Source organism: Gobio gobio (genome assembly GCF_949357685.1).
Source record: "Gobio gobio genome assembly, chromosome: 1".
NCBI classification, from domain to species: Eukaryota; Metazoa; Chordata; class Actinopteri; order Cypriniformes; family Gobionidae; genus Gobio; species Gobio gobio.
The window spans coordinates 3,081,924-3,101,755 of NC_137097.1; the positions used below are offsets into that span (position 1 = coordinate 3,081,924).

Below are 19,832 nucleotides of genomic sequence, written 5' to 3' on the forward strand. Positions count from 1 at the left end.
AAGTGCTGGAGGGCACCCACACTCCTGTAGCAGTCTCTGCATACAACATCATGGAAGATCTTAGTTCCTTTTTAGTCAATGGAACAGCCAAAACCCTTGGCTTTGGGGTCAAAATTGATGAGCTGCTGAACCAAATGAGAATGCCAAAGAAAAGGGATATGTTGGATCACCTTCACGATGGATTTCACATTGCATTTGATTTTTTTTTAAAAAAAGCATTGGGATGTCCATCCTGCCAAATAAATCTACAAGATGATCAGAGTGTTTGATCGCAGACAGGCTCCTGCCATGGAAAGGCATATTGAAGCCAATGGCACACTGTGGGAATTGAGGACCCCGGCATCTCCAGAGCTCAATGAGCAGTGGGCTGCATATCAACACTGTGTCAGAAATGAAGGCATCTCAGCTTCCTTGGACCTTGCTGACCAGTGGAAAGGTAAAAGCCAAAGATTTCCAGCCATTGCAAACATTGCCATGTCCTACATATACTTCCCAGTCAGTTCTGTTGACTGTGAGAGGAGTTTCAGCAAGTAGAAGACACTGCTCACTGACAAGAGAGAGTCTCTGACTGAGCTCAAGACCAAGTGCCTTACCATCATGTACTTCAATGGAGATGTGGGCAAAAGATTGGAAATGCCTTAGAAAGCAACACATGCCTGCTTATATCTACAAGAAAGTAGTTTTAGGTTGTGTAGGTTGTCTACAAACCGGAAGGTTGGTGGTTCGATCCCCGGTTCCACCTGACCAAGTGCCGAGGTGTCCATGAGCAAGACACTAATCTAACCCCAGCTGCTCCCGACGAGCTGGATGGCGCCTTGCATGGCTGACACCGCCGTCGGTGTGTGAATGAGTGTATGAATGAGTGTATGAATGGGTGAATGTGAGGCAAATCTCACACGATGGGGATCAAGACAAAAGATGATCCAGCGGCTGTTGGAACAAGAAAAGGCCATCACACTGGTTTTAGCTTTTATGACAGGTCAACCAGACACCTGGTGTTCTCGTGGCAAGATGTAGAGGTCCTTGATTCTGTGAACAAGGCTCTAGGTCCTCTCCTTGAATTTACTGATGCATTCTCTGCTGAAGACTACGTCACCATCTCATGCGTAAAGCATGTTCTTCAGTTATTCAGTAATAACATCCTACAGGCAAAGGAGAATGACACAGACCTCAGAAAGGCAATCAAGAAGTCTGTACTGCACTACATGAACAGCAAATATGGAGACACTGTGACTGAGGAACTGATCAATCTGGCAACTCGTCTTGACCCACGTTTCCGCACTGAACACAAGAGCGAAACCGAGAGCAAAGCTATCCAAGCCAGAGCAGCTCGTGAGGTGGAATCCCTTCTATCAGAGCATACAGCTGCATCTTCTGAACCCCCTCTTGAAACAGAAGAAGACACCCAACTGACTCAAGGTGCCTCCAAGAGACCAAAGAAGACCCTTGGAAGCTTTTTCAAGGGTGCAGCAATAGAGAAGACAGCCGTGTCTGAGAGAGAGAAAATCACAGCTGAATTACACAGCTACTTGAACTGTCCACCAGCAGACAGTGAGTGTGATCCCCTTATGTGGTGGAAAATGCCTGAGGCGAACATTCCTTTGATCAGCCGTTTAGCCAAGAAATACCTATGCATCCCTGCCACCAGCGCTGCCTCCGAGAGGCTGTTCAGCACTGGCGGGAATATAGTAACTTGTCAAAGATCAGCTCTTAAGCCAGCATCAGTGAATATGCTGGTGTTCTTGACAAAGAATCTAAAGCTCTGACAGTGATGTGTCTGCCACGTGGATGGCTAGCTAACTATTTGTGTTTACTTGTACAGTTCCAGCACTGACATTCTAACTTGACTCATTTCATGGTATATCCATTTTATGTTTGCACAAGTTTCAGCACTGATATACCTGATGGTAATGCAAAAAGATGCATTAGATGGAAGACAGCATCTAGATGCAAAAAGATGCAAGACAACTGTTATTTAAGTTTTAATAGCATTTTTATTTTATTTTTTATAAGCAGTGAGTGTTTTACATTTTGAAGGTATGTTTTGCTGCTGTTGTTTACATTTGTATTTAAAATTTTAGGTACATTTTATTAGGTCACAATATTGTGCAGGCTCCTGAAGAGTTACAGGGTTAAATTACTTTAGTTATTGTTCAACTAAAATGTTAAGTTATGAAAATGCCTTTCTTTTTGTTTGCACTTATAAATGCTGTTGCCTGACAGCTGCAATCACCAATAAAATTTTGTTCCATATATTTATTTTCTTATCGTCATAAATATCGTTATTGCAAATATTCTTGAAATATCGTGATATAATTTTGAGGCTACATCGCCCACCCCTGCGCACATACACAGATACACAGTCTCTCCAAGGTTGAAGTTGGTTGAGCTCTGGTCCAAACCAGAGAAAGTTTTCCAAAACATACTGATAACATGTGCTTTTCTCTCAGTGAGAGAGACAGACAATAGTACAGACCATATTCATCTTGATTCTTTAGGGTTTCAGTAAGAGGAAATATAAAATAAAAATAAAATGAAAGCCAAATCCATATTTCATCTCTGGAAGCCGGGATAAATGAGCAATCCCTGTTATTGCATTACTGTCGAGTTGGAGGTGTGTGATGCCTCCAAAATCCAAACACACGACAACATGTTCTGAAATCAGCTGTTTTTGCGAAACATCACACACTGGGCGTGTGGTGGGAAAGACCCTCAGTCACCACTCAGAGACCAAATACAAACTTTAGAAAATAATAATGTTGTGTAAAAGGTGTATAATACTATAGACACCGCCACTTGATTGAGAGATTTATTTGTGATGGAATAATTACTTTATAATTTTATTGGAGTTTTACACACATGCTGTACAGTTTCTCTGAGCTGTGCATTAATAACAGGAGTGGCTTGATGCAGCACAGGAGATGCAGAGAACTTGATCTTAAGAAACTTTAATTAATGCTGTCACGTAACAAATCTGTTTCAAATTGAATTAAAGATTAAATGAATTGCTAATTACAAAATTGAAATAAAAATGTAAAGGGTGTACAAATACTATAAAATCGTGAATATAAATAATTGGGAATCATGTTTTTAAAACAAACATTTATCATTGATCTATTATAACGTTTATGGTGGTTTGGTCGTTTGGCTGTTTCCTTATAAAGGTTCAGAAATTTGTGGGGTTTTTTTGTGTAATTTGTCAAGTTTTTTGCCAGGTGGCTTTTTAAATTAGGCATGATGTCATTACGTTGTTGTCTTGCCGCCAGCCAATCGCTGCATTACTGATCGTGGTTTCGAGTATCGATGCATCTGCCCTCTTCCGGAAACACAAGAATGTGCAGTAATCTTAGATCATTTAATCCAGATATTTTAATCCAATCCGCAAATTCGTTTGAAGAACTAAATTAACCAGACATCATTTATCACGATTAAAAGATCTGGGATCTGTCAAATCATCTCAGATGTATTAAGCGAGTTACGAAGAACGGACCCATGAGCTCAAAGATAGTAGTGTGCTTAATAGGTGCGTTCATCCTAATCCAACACACCACAGTTGTTTAATTAACTCAGAAAACAGGAGACCCGGATGCAGAGATGGTAAGCTAACAGGCTAGCGAAATGCTAACACGTGATAGTGATTTAGATTAAAAGCTAGTGATGTCAGATTTAATGTGGTAGGCAATATTAAACAATATATGGCGATGGGTAAGTTGTATTTAGCAGTTTAAACAACAGGGAATGGTATCAAATAGAGATTCAAAAGCAAGCAAAGCACACGCGAGCACAGCAGGTGCAAAAGAAGACAAAAGAAGAAATTTTGAAGAATGTTTATAACCAAGCAGACTATTGACTACCATAGTAGGGGAAAAAAGTTGCTCTCTTTGCTTTATTACAAACATTCTTCAAAATATCTTCTTTAGTGTTCAGCAGAACAAAGAAACTCATACTGGTTTGGAACAACATGAGGGTGAGTAAATGATTTTTGGGTGAACTATCCCTTTAACTTTATGAGAACACACCAGAATAAACTGATTTATCTTCAGGACTTGATCATTTAGATGCTAGCAGAGGCTTTGGTCATCAACACAAGGAAGACACAAATGTAATCAAGTTAATTAAATTTATTGACAATAGATATGCATAAATCCCACATCTACTAATACCAACAAATGAATATGCACTGCTAATAGACAGTAAAATAATAACCAAAAATACATATTGATGCAATGCTGTTGAACTGAAAGTACATAATATGGTTATAATATAGCAAAGCATTATCCCTCAAGAGTAATGTGAATGGGACATAATAATAGAAATAAGAACTAATTAAGGGGCAAATCTTGTGCTGAATTTTGGGGAATTTTAAAAATCAATTTTGATAAAGGGCAGGTACTTGAGCAACACTTGAGGTATTATCTGTGCACATGCCTAATTTTGATCATCGGTTTTGAAAAATGACATCAAGGTTCTGATATTAGTGCCAAATGTATTTCAAACACAAACCGGTAAGTCAGGATAAAAGGAGATGCAGTTGGTGAAGTTTGTGACAACTATTTGTTGTTTTACTTTACATTTTTGTGATCAATTTACTAAATCTTTAATATTTCTATCACTTAAAATATCACATTTACATTAGGCTTGCTACGATAGTCAGTGTTGCCGGTGTTACCGGTGTTCAGACTCAACACCGGTTACATCACTTCACATCACCGCCCCACCGTCGTTTAGATTTTTTTATAGTAATAAAATAATTTAGTTCAGTTAGAGAACAGATAATACAAATAAAAACTGAACGTGTCTGCTTAATAAAGCATGATCCGACTGTGAGTCTCAGCAGGAGTCATTCATCAGATTTCATTCATTAGAGAGTGAGGAGCTGACTGAGATGATCACGGAAGATTTGGTTTCAAAGTGAAACGTAAAAGCGCATATTTTCATTAAAAATAATAGGCTAATGAACCCACAATTCAAGCAACCCGCCACCGAATTGACGCTAATTCAAAACCTTTTGCAGACGAACTGTCATTCATTCATGGATTCACAGAGCGCGCATTTACGGACGAACTGTCATTCATGGTGTGTGCGCACTGGCGCGTTTTCAGTTCAGTTTTCAGTTGCATTATGAAAGCCCGAGCGGTCGTGTGCATGTTACTTTCGGTTAGATAGAATTAGTGATTTAAAAGCCGAGTCGGTGATACTGGTATTACCGGTGTTGTCACTCGTCGATTAACCGGTGAGAAAATTTCCTCACCGTCACATCCCTAATTTACATGAAAAGATATATGTATAAAGAAATATAATAGATCTGAATTACTATTAAACAACTGTCCCTTTGACTTGCAGAGTTAACATGGTATCATCTCAAAGCATTACATTTTGATCTAATAAAAAAGTTATTTTATTTTTTGAGAAATTGAGAGATTTAAGAGAAGTCATGTACTAAGTATTATTAACAACTGTATCTTCCTCATAACAATGATAATCTTTGATTGTTAAAAATGACATGTGCACATAATGTTAGCTTTCGGTTTGCTTAAATGCGTTTCCCATTATCCACACATATTTAACTCTTCATGAAGTGTTCATGAAGTCAAGTGTGACTGACCCGGTTTCTCCAGACTCCACATCAATTGCAGTAGCTTTCATTTCAGTGAAGCCAAATTGTATATTCAGAATGACCACACGGTCCATATCCCTGTTAGTTTTGGGCATATCAGCTGTTAGAGAGGCCATGCGTGTCAAGTCATCCTCATCCACAAACTTTACCTTTTTTTTTTGAGTGCTATAAAAGTTAAATCTCATCGCTTTTTGATTGGTTTCTACAGGGCGATATTCAAATGATCGAACGTCATCAAAGAGGACAGATTCTCCCTTGATAACAAGTTGTTGAAAGCAGACATCACAGTACACTTCTCCTAGGCTGTTGACCATTGTGCTCTTTCCCTTGTGAATTAATTCATTGTACCGCTGACATGTACCAATCCCATATGTGAGAGCACTGATGCGTGATTTTACTACTGAAGGTTTTTGGCCATATAGAACTGCGCCCTTTATAACAGCTGCCTGGGGATCAACTGGACAGAGAATCTCGTGTCTAGACCCAAATTTCTCTTTTAAGAAATTAGTCAAAATGCGAGATTCAGCGTAACCTCCGACTAACATTATGTACTCAATGCTAAACTCTGGATTTGACCACAAGATACGCTTTATGCTGTCGACAGTCGCCTTGAGACTCTCGTCAAAAAAGCTGCTCAGTTGTTTCTCGTTTATTAGGATCTGTCCATCTTCCCACTCTGCTCCCTCAACACCCTCAAAGTAACTTTCTAGACTTTTTTTTCTACTGGCAATTTCTTGCAATTTTGTTGGACAGTCGAGCAGCACAGGTCCATCAAAAGATTTGGACATCTCAATTTCATGCTTCAATCTCAGTGCTTGTGAAGGATATTCTTGCTCAAATTCATCAAAGACTTCTTCAGAAAATATACTTCTCAGAAAAGAGAAGAACTTCCTGTCTACTGCCTCTCCACCCATGCCATTTCCAGAAGCAGCATGCAATTCCTTTAATCGACCTTCCTCCACCACCTCATGTACTGTTATGTCAATAGTTCCACCTGCAAATGCATAACAGTGTTTTAGTCATTAGTTTTTATTCATATGTACAAATAAGTGATTTATGCCATATAATGTCATGTTTTGACCTCAAGGAGAAAAAGGCAGTTCTTGGCCAAACATTTGAACAGAAACTGAGACAAGGACAGAAAGTGTTAATGTGAAATTTTCCTTATTTACTCCCTAAGCTTATAGATGCATGGTGTGGTAAAAAGACAAAAGGAATTACAAACAGTAAACTGTAGAACAAATACATGTTAGTTTATCAAAACATCTCATACAATACATAAGAAATTTACTTTGCGACTGTATGATGCGAGTAAGAGGGTTGTGTGAATGTTAGCCATAACTTAAGATGTTTTCGAGTTCAGTTCTGTGGCTTGTCCTTGAAGGGAGATATGGCAGTGCACAGGGAACGATAGCAAGATAGCAGGACACAGCTGTCAAGCTGACCTCCCAACCGAGAGAGATAGGGACAGGGTGGACGGTGAGGTGAGGGAAGGAGGGGGTCAATATCTTAATCCATTTAGCTGATCTTTGGTAATTTGTCCGGACCATAATCAATCAATCCGTTCTGATCCTCAGCGTCAGTGGCGAGCGTCCGGTTCATGAATTGACTTGGACATTTCATCCAATTTCAGGGTCAGACCAGACATACTGCGTAGCAGTTCACTAGCCTGACCCCCGATGGAGCCCACTCTTACCTTCAGTCGGTCATACACATCCCCGAAGCACTCTTTAATTTCCACAGACAGCGGCTGGGTGAATTTGCTGGCAGCTGTCTTACCAATCTTCCGATAGGTCAGGGCAATCCCAAGGCCGAGAAATAGGAACCCCGCTATCAAAATGCCAATTATGAATAAATCCTCCACATCCTCCACGGACAGGACTTCCAGGCACAGGACTTGCCAGCTGTTCCAGGCGTCCCGCATGTAGCCCGCAGCGAAGGTCCCGTCTGGGCAGGTGGGTTCTCCCGGTGCACCCTTCCTTAGTGAGAAAATCTTCTCAATCGCACTGAGTGACCAGTTAATTCATTCCATTTCAGTATTTTCAGGAGTCCAGCAAGCAGGGGGTCATGAAAAAAAGACAAAAAGATCAGCGCTAAAGAAGAGCGAGAGCATATAGAAGGCACGTCTGCTCTGTATGAGATCAGGAAGTGGAAGATGGAAGGTATCAGTATTTTTGTATCTCACAAAAAGCAAAGAGCATTGGACAGCCACCAGAAAACCCCCCAAATACACTGAGAATTGGTGGGCTGGCATTTTGAGAAGCCTGGTTGCCTGGTTTAAGGGCCCGTGTTTCCTCCGACAGGAGCAGCTCACAGCGCCCTACTGGCTGATGAATGAGGAGCAGCCTAAATTTAGAATGGCCGATCGGGAAGGCTCTTGCTACTTCTGATGGTAGGCCATGGCTCACTGCATCAGACGGTAAAAGCTGATAAACGAGGAGCAGCATGGTTTGGAACCACCTGACCAGGAGGGCTCCGACCATTGTTGCCTCCGACGGCAGCCGCTCACGGCGACGGGCCCTAATAGCTGATGAATGTGGAGCAGCCCTAATTTAGAAAGACTGATCGGGAAGGCTCTTGCGACATCTGAAGGAAGATCGAGACTCCCTGCATCGGACGGGTAAGCCTTGCTGGCAGACGGGTGGAAGGTACAGCATAGATGTTCGTCCAGGAGAGCTCTTGCAGCGTCCAAAAGGAGATCAATACTCACGATATCAGACGAGTAAGTCTCACTGGATGGAGAAAGAGAAAAGATAAGTATTGACCAGGAAAGCTCTTGCAGCGTCCGAAAGGAGATCAAGACTCATGGTATCGGACTAGTAAGCCTTGCTGGATGGGGAAAAAAAAGAAATGGATGGAGCGTGACCGTGAGGGCCCTCGCGGCATCCGACGAGAGATCAATACTCATGGCATCGGAAAGGGAAGCCTTGACGGACGGAGAAAGAGAAGGATGGATTCTGACCGGGAGGGCCCTCGTGGCATCCGACAGGAGATCAAGAGTCACTGCATCGGATGGGTAAGCCTCGCCAGAAAGAAAAGATAGAAAGGTGTCTGATTGCTGGAGAAGAGATTTGAGATGTTTTTTGGACCCAGAAACATGTGATGTTTTTTTTTTGGAGGCGTCTATGAAAAGGGGTTCAAAAGAAGATTTAACCTGAGATTTCCTCATGTGGAGGTACGCAAGAACAGTTTGGTATGGTTGGATTGGAGACGGGATGTTGAAAATTTAGATCAAATGGTCTTTCTTGCTTCATTTGATATTGTTTCGCCATTGAGTACTGATAGGTCTGAGATAGTGGGGTGGACTTTAGGGTCGAATTTGGAGATGATCACGATTTCTAAGCATCTAAGGAAATCGAAAAAAGGTTAAAATAAACATGGTGTCTGGTGTGTGGGCTGCATTGAGGGGCTGGTAGCCTGTGCGGAGGGCGTGAAGACATTTGGTGAGATTGTCTAGCGTTAAGGGTTATCTGGTGTCGGGACGGGTGGGCTGGGATCTTTGAATCCCTTTGAACCATGAATCCTGATGGAAGCAGCAGAAAGGGTGTTTTAAGTAGCTTAGAATTTTGTAAGGAAAAGATTTTAGCAATGTAGAATTGCTTAGGACGGCGTTTGGAGCCATGTATACAGCGTGAGTGGATGGCGAGGCGAACTGCCGGAAAAGCCGTCTGTGCTAAAAAAACTGTCAATGAAAGGAGGTAAATCTGCTGTATATATACACCTCTTATCTTTGATTAAATTGATGAACTTAATGTGCTCCACTTGTGTTTAATTAGGTTTAATAATCTGAACGTGCTCCTCCCGAAATGTGTTAATAAAACATTACATGATGGGTGCGCGTTATGTCAAAAAGGCACCTGGGGGCGTATTACAGAAACATCTTAACTTTAGAATCCTATCTTATCTGTTTGGTAACCATGGCAATTTCAGTTAGGACCGCATTTAGGACAAAGGCTATTACAGAATGACTTTTCTTAAGTGCTTCATCTTATCTTAACTATGGATAGGAAAGGGGTATTACAGAAGCATCCTAACTCTACAAAAAGTCCTATAAGCCCTCTTAACTTTAGGACAACCCCACTGGTGTCCTAACTTCAAAACTTTTTGAAATCCAATGGTAAAAATCACAGTACAAAATTACCTTTTTGTTACCAAACCTTTTTCTTACCACAGTATCTTTTTCGAGAGAGCATTACATTTATTACTTTAGGAGGACCCAGGATGTGCTGTGCTTCAATGATAAAATGTTTGTAAATAATCAGACTCCCACGATGCATGGTTTTGCAGTTAGTTGACGAATTGCAACCAACATTACAGAGGCCAACGAGCCGTCACGGAGCATTACCGGTTGTTCTTCACTGGCATAATAAAGTTGGTTTGACGCTGGACGTTCGATATTCGCAAATTTAAGGATCATCTCTAAAGTACTTACGACATTGGTACCTACACATTTCTAACTTCAATAGCATTTGAACGGAATATGTAAAATCTGTGCATCAAACACCTAGATGAAGACTTTACAGTTGGTTTTGATACTGTAAGTAATTCTGTTCAAATGCTATTGACGTTAGAAATGTGTATACCAATGTCGTATGTAACTTTAGAGACGGTCCCTAAATTTGCGCATATCAAACGTCTAATAACGTAAAACCAACTTTATGCCAGTTCATTCTTCAAGTGAATAACGCCTTCTACTTTTCTTTTTTGCAAAAGACGATTTATTAAACAGCCGTTAACTTTTAAACGGAGCTTCAATTTCTGACGCACTGGAATTAAAAGCACGCCGTTGTTTCTCCATTTTGATTTTAGGTTTACCTCAGAAGCAGTTTGCGCGTTGTTGGTTGCTTGGTAACAGACCTGACAGTTGATTACTGAGCTCGATTGAGGGGTTTAAGATTTCCTAACTACAGATAAGATGAGATTTGGTAAGATAGAATAAGAATCCTAAATCAAGTTAAGATTTGCTTCTGTAATACGAAATTGTGAAAAATCCTAAATTAACTTATCATATCTTAAGTTAAGACCTAAGATAGAAAGTTTCTGTAATACGCCCCCTGGTGCAGATCCGCTGGATGGGTTTATCCTTCGCCCGGACCCACTTTATATTAGGTGGCCTTAACTACTATGTACTAACATTTTAATTAATAATTTGATACAATGCACTAATTGTGTACATAAATAATTAATTTCTGTAGTTACATTTGTAATTACACAGTTGACACTTCCCTTACACCAAACCCTACCCTTAAACTTACCCATACCACCACACCTGTCCCTAACTCTACCCGTATCCCACCTCATAATCAGCAAAGGTGTTTTGCAATACAATTTGAACACAGTAAGTACATTGTACTTATATTTTTATTTATTTTACATAGTACTTAAGGCCACCTAATATAAAGTGGGGCCCTTCGCTCTACACTGTGTGCAGAATTATTAGGCATGTTGATTTTCTGATCATATTTTTTTCCAGGCACATTTGACCAATTCCAAACCACAGTAATCCTAATAACTACTATTAATTTAGTATTTAATAATGTATAAGTGATATATAATTGTTCATGAAGGCTGGAAATGAAAAACACTTTATATTCAGGTGTGCAGAATTATTAGGCATGTTTTTCTTTTACAGATAAATTGAGCCAAAAAAGAGATTTAACTCAGACTGAAAAGTCAAAAATTATTAAATGCCCATGAGAAGGATGCAATACTAATGCAATACTAGACATTGCAGTTAAGGCATGACCATTGGACAGTGAAATGCTCGTTGGGTCAGCAAAAACATGTGGCGGAGAAAATACACATGTTAACCCTCTCGAGTCGGCAGTCGCGCCGGTGCGATCGGCTCTCTTTTTTTCTTATCAGTGCCAAAGAGACTCAAATAACTCTGTTGTTTATTATCCCCCTAAACTTACCCACAGCCCCACACTTGTCCCTAACTTTAACCTTAAATTAACCCATACCACCACACCTGTCCCTAACTTTACCCTTAAACTTACCCATACCACCACACCTGTCCCTAACCCTACCCTTAAACTTACCCATACCACCACACCTGTCCCTAACTTTACCCTTAAACTTACCCACACCACTACACCTGTCCCTAACTTTACCCTTAAACTTACCCATACCACCACACCTGTCCCTAACCTTACCCTTAAACTTACCCACACCACCACACCTGTCCCTAACTTTACCCTTAAACTTACCCACACCACCACACCTGTCCCTAACTTTACCCTTAAACTTACCCATACCACCACACCTGTCCCTAACTTTACCCTTAAACTTACCCACACCACTACACCTGTCCCTAACTTTACCCTTAAACTTACCCATACCACCACACCTGTCCCTAACTTTACCCTTAAACTTACCCACACCACCACACCTGTCCCTAACTTTACCCTTAAACTTACCCATACCACCACACCTGTCCCTAACTTTACCCTTAAACTTACCCACACCACCACACCTGTCCCTAACTTTACCCTTAAACTTACCCATACCACCACACCTGTCCCTAACTTTACCCTTAAACTTACCCACACCACCACATCTGTCCCTAACTTTACCCTTAAACTTACCCACACCACCACACCTGTCCCTAACTTTACCCTTAAACTTACCCATACCACCACACCTGTCCCTAACTTTACCCTTAAACTTACCCACACCACCACACATGTCCCTAACTTTACCCTTAAACTTACCCATACCACCACACCTGTCCCAAACTTTACCCTTAAACTTACCCATACCACCACAACTGTCCCAAACTTTACCCTTAAACTTACCCATACCCCCACACCTGCCCCTAACTTTACCCTTAAACTTACCCATACCACCACACCTGTCTCTAACTTTACCCGTATCCACCTCAATATCAGCAAAAGTGTTTTGCAATACAATATGAACACAATATAATATATATATATATATTTTTTGATGTAAGAACATAGTAGTTAAGGCCACCTAATATAAAGTGGGGCCATACATATTTGATAAAAGTCGTATTTTTACATGTTAGTAATGCCACCAGTGGGAAGAACAAGTGTATTTAAAAAAGTGTAAAAATAAGTTGTGTTTTATTTTTTTCTTCATTTTTCTTTGTGTCCACAATTTTCAATCTGAATTAGCCAATAATTTGCATATTGTTGCATCCCTAAATATTGTGTTTATTTGTTGTCAATTGTTTATATACTAACAAATTATACAGGTACATGAATGATCCTGTACTTTTAAAAAGACTAAAAAACGTATATAGTTACTAGGTTGTACCTCCACAATCCACAACCATATATTGTTTTCCATGATCATTTTCCATAGTTTCTTCAGTGCGGCACTCTGCTATGAAGCCATCAGTAGGGAGTTGCTTACAGTACACAGAAGCAGCTTCTGGCTCTAAGGCAATGACAAGTCTTTCAGGATCTGACTCTGTCACCAGACCGGCCTGAAAAAAATTGACTAGATATGTTACTATATCTCATAACAACGGCTCATGTAAAGGTCTGCAATATAGCATACGGTAAGAGAACATTAAGTTCTCGTTGTTAACATGTTGAATTGATATTACAAGAGTGAGGGAAATTATAAGAAACATGTCACTCAGGCTGAAGTCTCCATTTATTTTCCAGTTGTTCTCATTTCTGTCCAGTTCAAACATTTGAGATATAATTTGTGATTACTTTTCTTTTTTTAATTACTCTAGAAATGCCTGAATTGTGAGTACTTGGCAATATTATAATTGGTTGAAAAAGTATAAATAATAACACTTTTTTTTGAGGGTCCCCTTTAGACATTTTACTGACTATTAGTAACTTTGCAAGTACATGTCAACCTGCTGTACTAACCCTAAACTAAGAGTACACTAATAATACTGTAATGGGAGTTAGTTGACCTGTGATTAACCATTTATATATCTCAATTCTCACCTCAAACGCTGCTTCCCTCATAAACTGTTTGGCTGCTGGATCCCAGATCGCAGGAATAGTCAACACCCAAGTAACATCAGATGCATCGTAGCTCATTGTTAGAATTTTGTTCAGTGCATGATCCTTAAGGTATTTCAGACTCTCTGAGAAAACTGTCATTGCTTTCATTTGTTTTCCATTTTTAGCTGTTATCTTCAAATGCCTATGGATTACCTTTTCAAAGAGGAAATAATAAATTATGTTCATATATGAAACACATCCCCCAGTGTCAGTAACCATTCTTTGCACAAAAAATTGGCAGTAATAAAAGTAAAATAAATAATGCCTTACTTTGTCATAGAGCTCCATTTTGAAGTTCTCAAACAAATACCATTTCTTTGCCTGCTGTCTTGAAGATGACTTTGTGTATGTCTTTAGGGCTTCGTAACCAAAGTGCATAAAGCTCTGATGTTCATCAAACAAAATGCATGTACAAGTTTTACCATATATCTGGGAACCACTATGATTCCAGCTAGATGCAAATGTTTGATCCTGTTGAGATCCTGTATTAAATCTGAAGGCGTATCCACTGTATGATGTGCCAAAATCTATAGCAATGTAAAGAGCTGAATCTGCCATTGTGTTTGCGAGGTTTGCTAGAAGCTGTGTAAATCAGTACTCTTCAGTTCTGTGCAGATTTCACTTGTCCTTGCTCTTTTATAGTCATTGAATTTAGTTTCACTTTTGTTTATCCACCCACTCACACAAACAGGTCGAGTAGCCTAAGTACGGAAATATGAAAATAATGCCAATCTTTATTTTTGAAAACAAACTTCCAGACTGTAATGACTTCAGCACAAACAATGATTTGGAATTGGACATCTTGAGCTTGAGAACTGTTGGATAGAGAACACTAGCCTTGGTGGACCGTCAGATTTCCTTTGATGACTTTACTGTAGCACTAAAGATAAATAACCACTAGATAAAAAAAATTTGTCAAGACAGACTTTGAAGTTGTCTTGAGAAAGCCTGACCAGAAAGTTTAAAAAAAATTTAAGTTTGAAGGTTTTCAGTTTGAAATAGTTTGAAGTTTAAAGTAGTTTTAAAGCTTAAAGTTTGAATGTTTTAAAGGCAATATAGTAGATTTAGTAAACCGAGTTAGTAGTTTTAGTCTCAGTACTAATCTAATAACTTCCTCTTTAAACTTATACAGACTTTGTCAAAAAAATTGCTGATTTTCTATCAGAATTAGTACTGGCAGCAGATAAAGTCCAGGGCTATAAATGGAATAACAGCGATAACGCTACATTTGCATACAGTAGGATGTTTGAAAAAGTGTTTAAAGCATCTGAAATATCATGTGATGTTAAGAAATATGTGACAGTCGGAACTCAAAGAGCCGAGTCAATATCATAAGAAAGAATGACAAATTGATGGGACTAAAAACATGAAGGGACTAAAAACATTGGGATTTATATGTAAGAATTTTCATGTATTAATTGATTTTGAACTAAATCAACTTTAATCAAACACTTAAAGGGCAACGCAGCACCACAACGGTTAATGCAAGACAATAAACAGAAAGAACTGAGGGCTTACTTACACAGAGGGAAGTAAATTAGGGAACAAGGAACAGGAGAGACACTTACCGGAAACCATGACATCTGGGTAGTTGACAAATAGGCAGTAAAAATGCTTTTTTTTGTAAAAACAAAAAAAGAATGGATGTATTTTTGAAGAAAAAATACATACATTTATGTAGTGTGAAGTCTGTGTTTGAGAAAATATAAGGGGTCATATAACAAGACACATAAGTGCAATAGTTTATGCAGAAAGGACCTGCGATTGAAGCGCAGGGACCTCTAGATTATAAAATCTAACAAATATGGACGGTGAGGCACAGCCGGTCGCCGCACAGATGTCATCAATGGAAAAACCAGATGACCACGCCCATGAGGAGTGGAGTGTGCTCTGACTCGCAAGGGAAATTGAAGGCCCAAGGAGTACGCAAGAGCTATGGCATCTACTATCCATCTAGATAGTCTAGGCTTTCTGACTGGAAGACCTTTCGTGCGGCCACCAAAGCAAACAAAGTGCTGCTCTGTCAGACGAAAAGAGGCAGAGCGATTAATGTACGTCCTCAGGGCTCTGACAGGACAGAGAAGGTTCAGCTCCGGTTCATCCTGAGAAGGAGGAAGGGTGGAGAGAACTACCATCTGCACCCTACAAGGGGTAGATAGGATTTTTGGAACATATCCATGTCTAGGTTTCAGGACTACCTTAGAGTCGTTAGGCCCAAACTTAAGACACAAGGGGCTCACAGAGAGTGCCTGTAAGTCTTCCACACGCTTAACCGATGCCAACGCTAGCAGCAAAGTGGTTTTTAGCATCAGGGGTCAGAGGTCAGCAGTCTGGATAGGTTCAAATGGAGGACTTTTAAGGCCCCTGAGAACCACAGACAGGTCCCAAGTAGGGACCGTGAGGGCACAAGGATGGTTTAGCCTCCTGGAGCCCCTTAGGAAGCGAACAACAAGATACTTTCTTCCTATAGACTGCCCTGCTATAGGAGCGTGTGAAGCTGATATAGCCACAACATAGACTTTAAGAGTAGAGGGAGAACGGCCTCTATACACTAAGTTTTGCACCAGGAGGCGAAGACGGCCCACTTTGAGGCATAGAGGTGTCTTGTAGATGGAGCTCTGGCCTGAGAGATGGTGTTTAAAATATTCTCAGGGAGGCTTAGAGGCTCCCGTTGAGAAACCACACATGAAGGTCCCACAGCTCATGCCTGGGGTGTCAAATTGTCCCTCTCGCTTGGGAGAGGAGGTCTCGTCTCAGAGGGATTGGCCATGGCCTCAGGGGCGATAACCGAGACCGCTCCGAGAACCATGGTTGGGTCCTCCAAAGAGGAGCCACCAGAAGAACCATGTGTTTGTCTTCCCTGGTTCGCTTGATCACCTGGGGAATCAGAGCGATCGGGGGGAAAGCATAGAGGAGGAGGCTGGGCCAATCATGGGCCAGCGTATCCCTGGCTTTTGAGAAATATATTGGGCAGTGATGACTGTCTTCTGAGGCAAAGAGGTCAACCTCTGCCTTCCCGAAGACACCCAGGGGGAAGGTTGGGGTGCGACCATTTCTCTGAAGGAAGGTTGCTCCGAGACAGCATGTCCGGCCCTACGTTCAGTACGCCCTGTATGTGCGCTGCTCTCAGAGAGAGTAGATTGCACTGAGCCCACTCTAGGATGGTTTTCACCAGAGTAAAGAGGGGTTTTGAAGAGAGACCGCCCTGGTGATTTATGAAGGACACCACCGTCATGTTGTCTGATCTGACTAAGACGTGGTGCCCCACCATACCTTCCAGGTATTTCTTCAAAGGAAGAAATACCTGGAGAGCTCGATATACCGCCATCATTTCTACACAGCAGAGTTGATTTAACACTTTTTCAGAGTTTATAGTTCAGAGTTGACTGCTTTGGTGCCGTTTCTGGAAAATAAACAGATCAGCATTCTCTCAACAATGCTCAGACTTTAAGATAAGGTTACAGTCTGGGTAAGCAGTCTGGCTCTCAAGTCTCTGATTCTGGGTGACTCCTTCATTTTCCCTACATCAATGTTGTACACCGTTGTCTGCATAAAGGTGTAAAACCTCACTAGTCCACTATCATAAGACAAATTGAGCTCAAAATGTGTCTAGAAAAGTTTGTCAAATGCCCCAAGGGAGCAGGTTGCCTGGCATGGGATGAGATGCTTATCCAAGGTGATGTAGAACCTGTCAATCTTGCTTTTCTGATGTCCAACAGCAAGGAGGTCCGGATGCTGATGCTGGTTGTTGTTGAGGTGCTCCTCCAAACTGCAGCATGACCAGGGTTAGGATGGACACTGAACATTAGACACAAGCATAATGTGCAGTCACAGAGAGAACAAACATTGACTCATTGGCTAATGAAGTATGGGAATGCCTATGAAGACTTGATTTCAATTTCATTCATGTTTGAGAAACCCACAAAACATTATTAAAATGCCACTACCTTATGAAATTTTACAAGTCTTTCAACAGCATCACATGCACTCATTTTTGGAGACTTCAGTCCTGGTGGTGGTGGAAGGAGATGTATCAGTAACAGAAGGGATGCCATTTCCTGGTCGTAGACTGAAGACAAAGATTTGCATGAATGAGTTAACTGAAAACTTCAAATGCAATAATATTTGTTTTATTAAGAACAGAGAGCATTTTAAACATTCATCTGTTGTGTTCATATTAGCCTTTGTTTTCTAGATTAAACAAATTCATCCGGAAAACATCCATCTCATAGGTTGTGTTCTTTGCTCATTTACAATATTTTGTCATCAAAACAATGCAAGTAACTATAACTGCAAATTTAGAAAATGCTCAAAGACAAGTAAATCTTACTTCTTGAGAATAACTTACTTCTTGCATCGTCAAGATCACTTCCTTGAGGACTTTCTGCTGACAACAACAACTGACTCAATTCTGCTGTTGATGTAAGCTGCTTGACTTCTTTTATGACATTTGGTCTGAAGAATGTGTCCCACTTTTGAAGCAGCCTGAAGGATATCTCAGCATCAAATAGGAGAGTGAAGTCTTGATCCACCTTTAAGAAAGAAAATATTAAACTATAAACAATACTCTCAAATTGCATGTCATTGAAAACATGTTATTCCAAACTTACCAGCCCTCTTGGGAAGGTGGAGAGGATATCAACACTAGAGCCTGGATCTTTAACAAGATTCTGGTGATGCTGGAAGGTCTGTCTCATCTTCTGAAAAATTAGGGACTTGTCGTGGTATGGTTGAGCAAAGACATGGCTTCTTTGCAAGCATCCCCATCAAGTTGATCTTCAAAATTAGTAGCCCTTTGGCATTTTGGGCCTCCTGGAGAAACATCAAGAGGGCTGTCTGGTGGCAGAGATCCTTGACGAATTTTCCTGTGTTTTCATACGCCAGGCGATGTTTCATAGAAGTGTTCCTGAAACAGAATTTTTTTTTAATTCTGTCATGTTCAGGCCAAAATCTCAAACAATGAAATGTCAATGTGATAGAAACAGCCTGCGTTACAGCATTGCTAGTATGACATTAAAGTACCATGCGTTTGAATAACAATGTCTTGCGTAGCCTTTCTTGGAATATGGATCTCTGAGAGAAGGGAACAGCTTCACTATGCCAAGGGCATACTGTTCTCTGATTGCTTTAGTAGGGAGTTGCCTAATAGAAGATATCAAATTAGTTACCTTAATTTACACAATGACCATGCAATTATTGGTAAAAAATAAAATAAATGCAAAATCAAATACCGCAGTCGCTCCCAGTAGTCTACAAAACTCTTTCCAAAATTTGATAGATCCCCTATCGGAAACCACGTCTATCGGGAGGCCATGAATACGAAAGACATGATCAACGATAGCAACCACTGTCTCCTTGGCTGAAGGTTATTTGGGCAAGGGAACAAAATGTGCCGCCTTCTAGAATCGGTCCACTATGGTGGCCTGTAACGAAATCTAGCGCTATGTGGGACCAGGGTCTCGAAGGGACAGACAGCAGTTGAAGGAGCCCATCTGGGGGACGATTGGAAGTCTTACCACGAGCACAGACTGTGCAAGCCAAAACAAAACTTCCAATGTCGTTAGCCATCTTGGGCCACCAAAATCATTGCTTGACCAAAAAACTGGTGCGAGTAACTCCTGGATGGCAAGCTACATTAGAACAATGCCTCCACCAAATGACATCTGACCGTAACCCCTCCGGCACAAACAACTGACTAGGTGGACCCCCGGGCAGAGGTGTTACCCCTTTTAAGGCTGTACGAACCTTCGATTCGACCTCCCATATGAGTGAAGAGATAAAAAGTATCTCGGGTAAAATACACTCTGGGGTAGATGGGCGCTCGAAACGGTCAAAAATACGAGACAACGCATCGGGTTTAATATTCTTATATCCAGTAGAATTTGTTTAAGACAGTAAACAAAGTTATTCATTCAGCATCACTTTATTGAAATAACTCGGATCTGCTCGTCTGCTTTTCCCTTTGCTCATAGCTGTATTAAAAATATTGCAGTTACTCCACTACCATTCGGTAACAGATGCATGTTTATAAATCTTATATGAAAAATTCTTAATTTGTGAAACAACTCAACCAGGGGCAGACTGGGACTTTTTACCACAGCTGGTCTGCAACACAACACAATATAACACATCAGCTCAGTATGCACAGAATTTTATATTTTTTACAAAGCTACAGTATATTCCATACAAGGACAATTTAATATCCCCAAATTAAATATGAC

General features: G+C 40.6%; 1 protein-coding gene across 1 annotated transcript; it reads right to left on the reverse strand.

Moving 5' to 3' along the window:
* Positions 1-4,107: 4,107 nt before the first annotated feature.
* Positions 4,108-14,222, reverse strand: LOC307127722 (heat shock 70 kDa protein 12A-like). The gene is made up of 4 exons (XM_079819140.1): positions 13,882-14,222; positions 13,552-13,764; positions 12,899-13,070; positions 4,108-6,611 (listed from the first exon to the last, which is right to left on the reverse strand). The coding sequence occupies exons 1-4, from the start codon at positions 14,167-14,169 to the stop codon at positions 5,572-5,574; spliced, it is 1,713 nt and encodes a 570-aa protein (XP_079675266.1). The 5' UTR covers positions 14,170-14,222; the 3' UTR covers positions 4,108-5,571.
* Between the last annotated feature and the right edge of the window lie 5,610 nt (positions 14,223-19,832).

Coding starts and splice junctions, on each gene's coding strand:
- LOC307127722 (XM_079819140.1), bottom strand. CDS start 14,169: ATGGCAGATTCAGCTCTTTACATTGCTATAGATTTTGGCACATCATAC. Junction 13,765..13,881: donor AAATGGAGCTCTATGACAAA/GTAAGGCATTAT, acceptor CTCTTTGAAAAG/GTAATCCATAGGCATTTGAA. Junction 13,071..13,551: donor TGAGGGAAGCAGCGTTTGAG/GTGAGAATTGAG, acceptor AATTTTTTTCAG/GCCGGTCTGGTGACAGAGTC.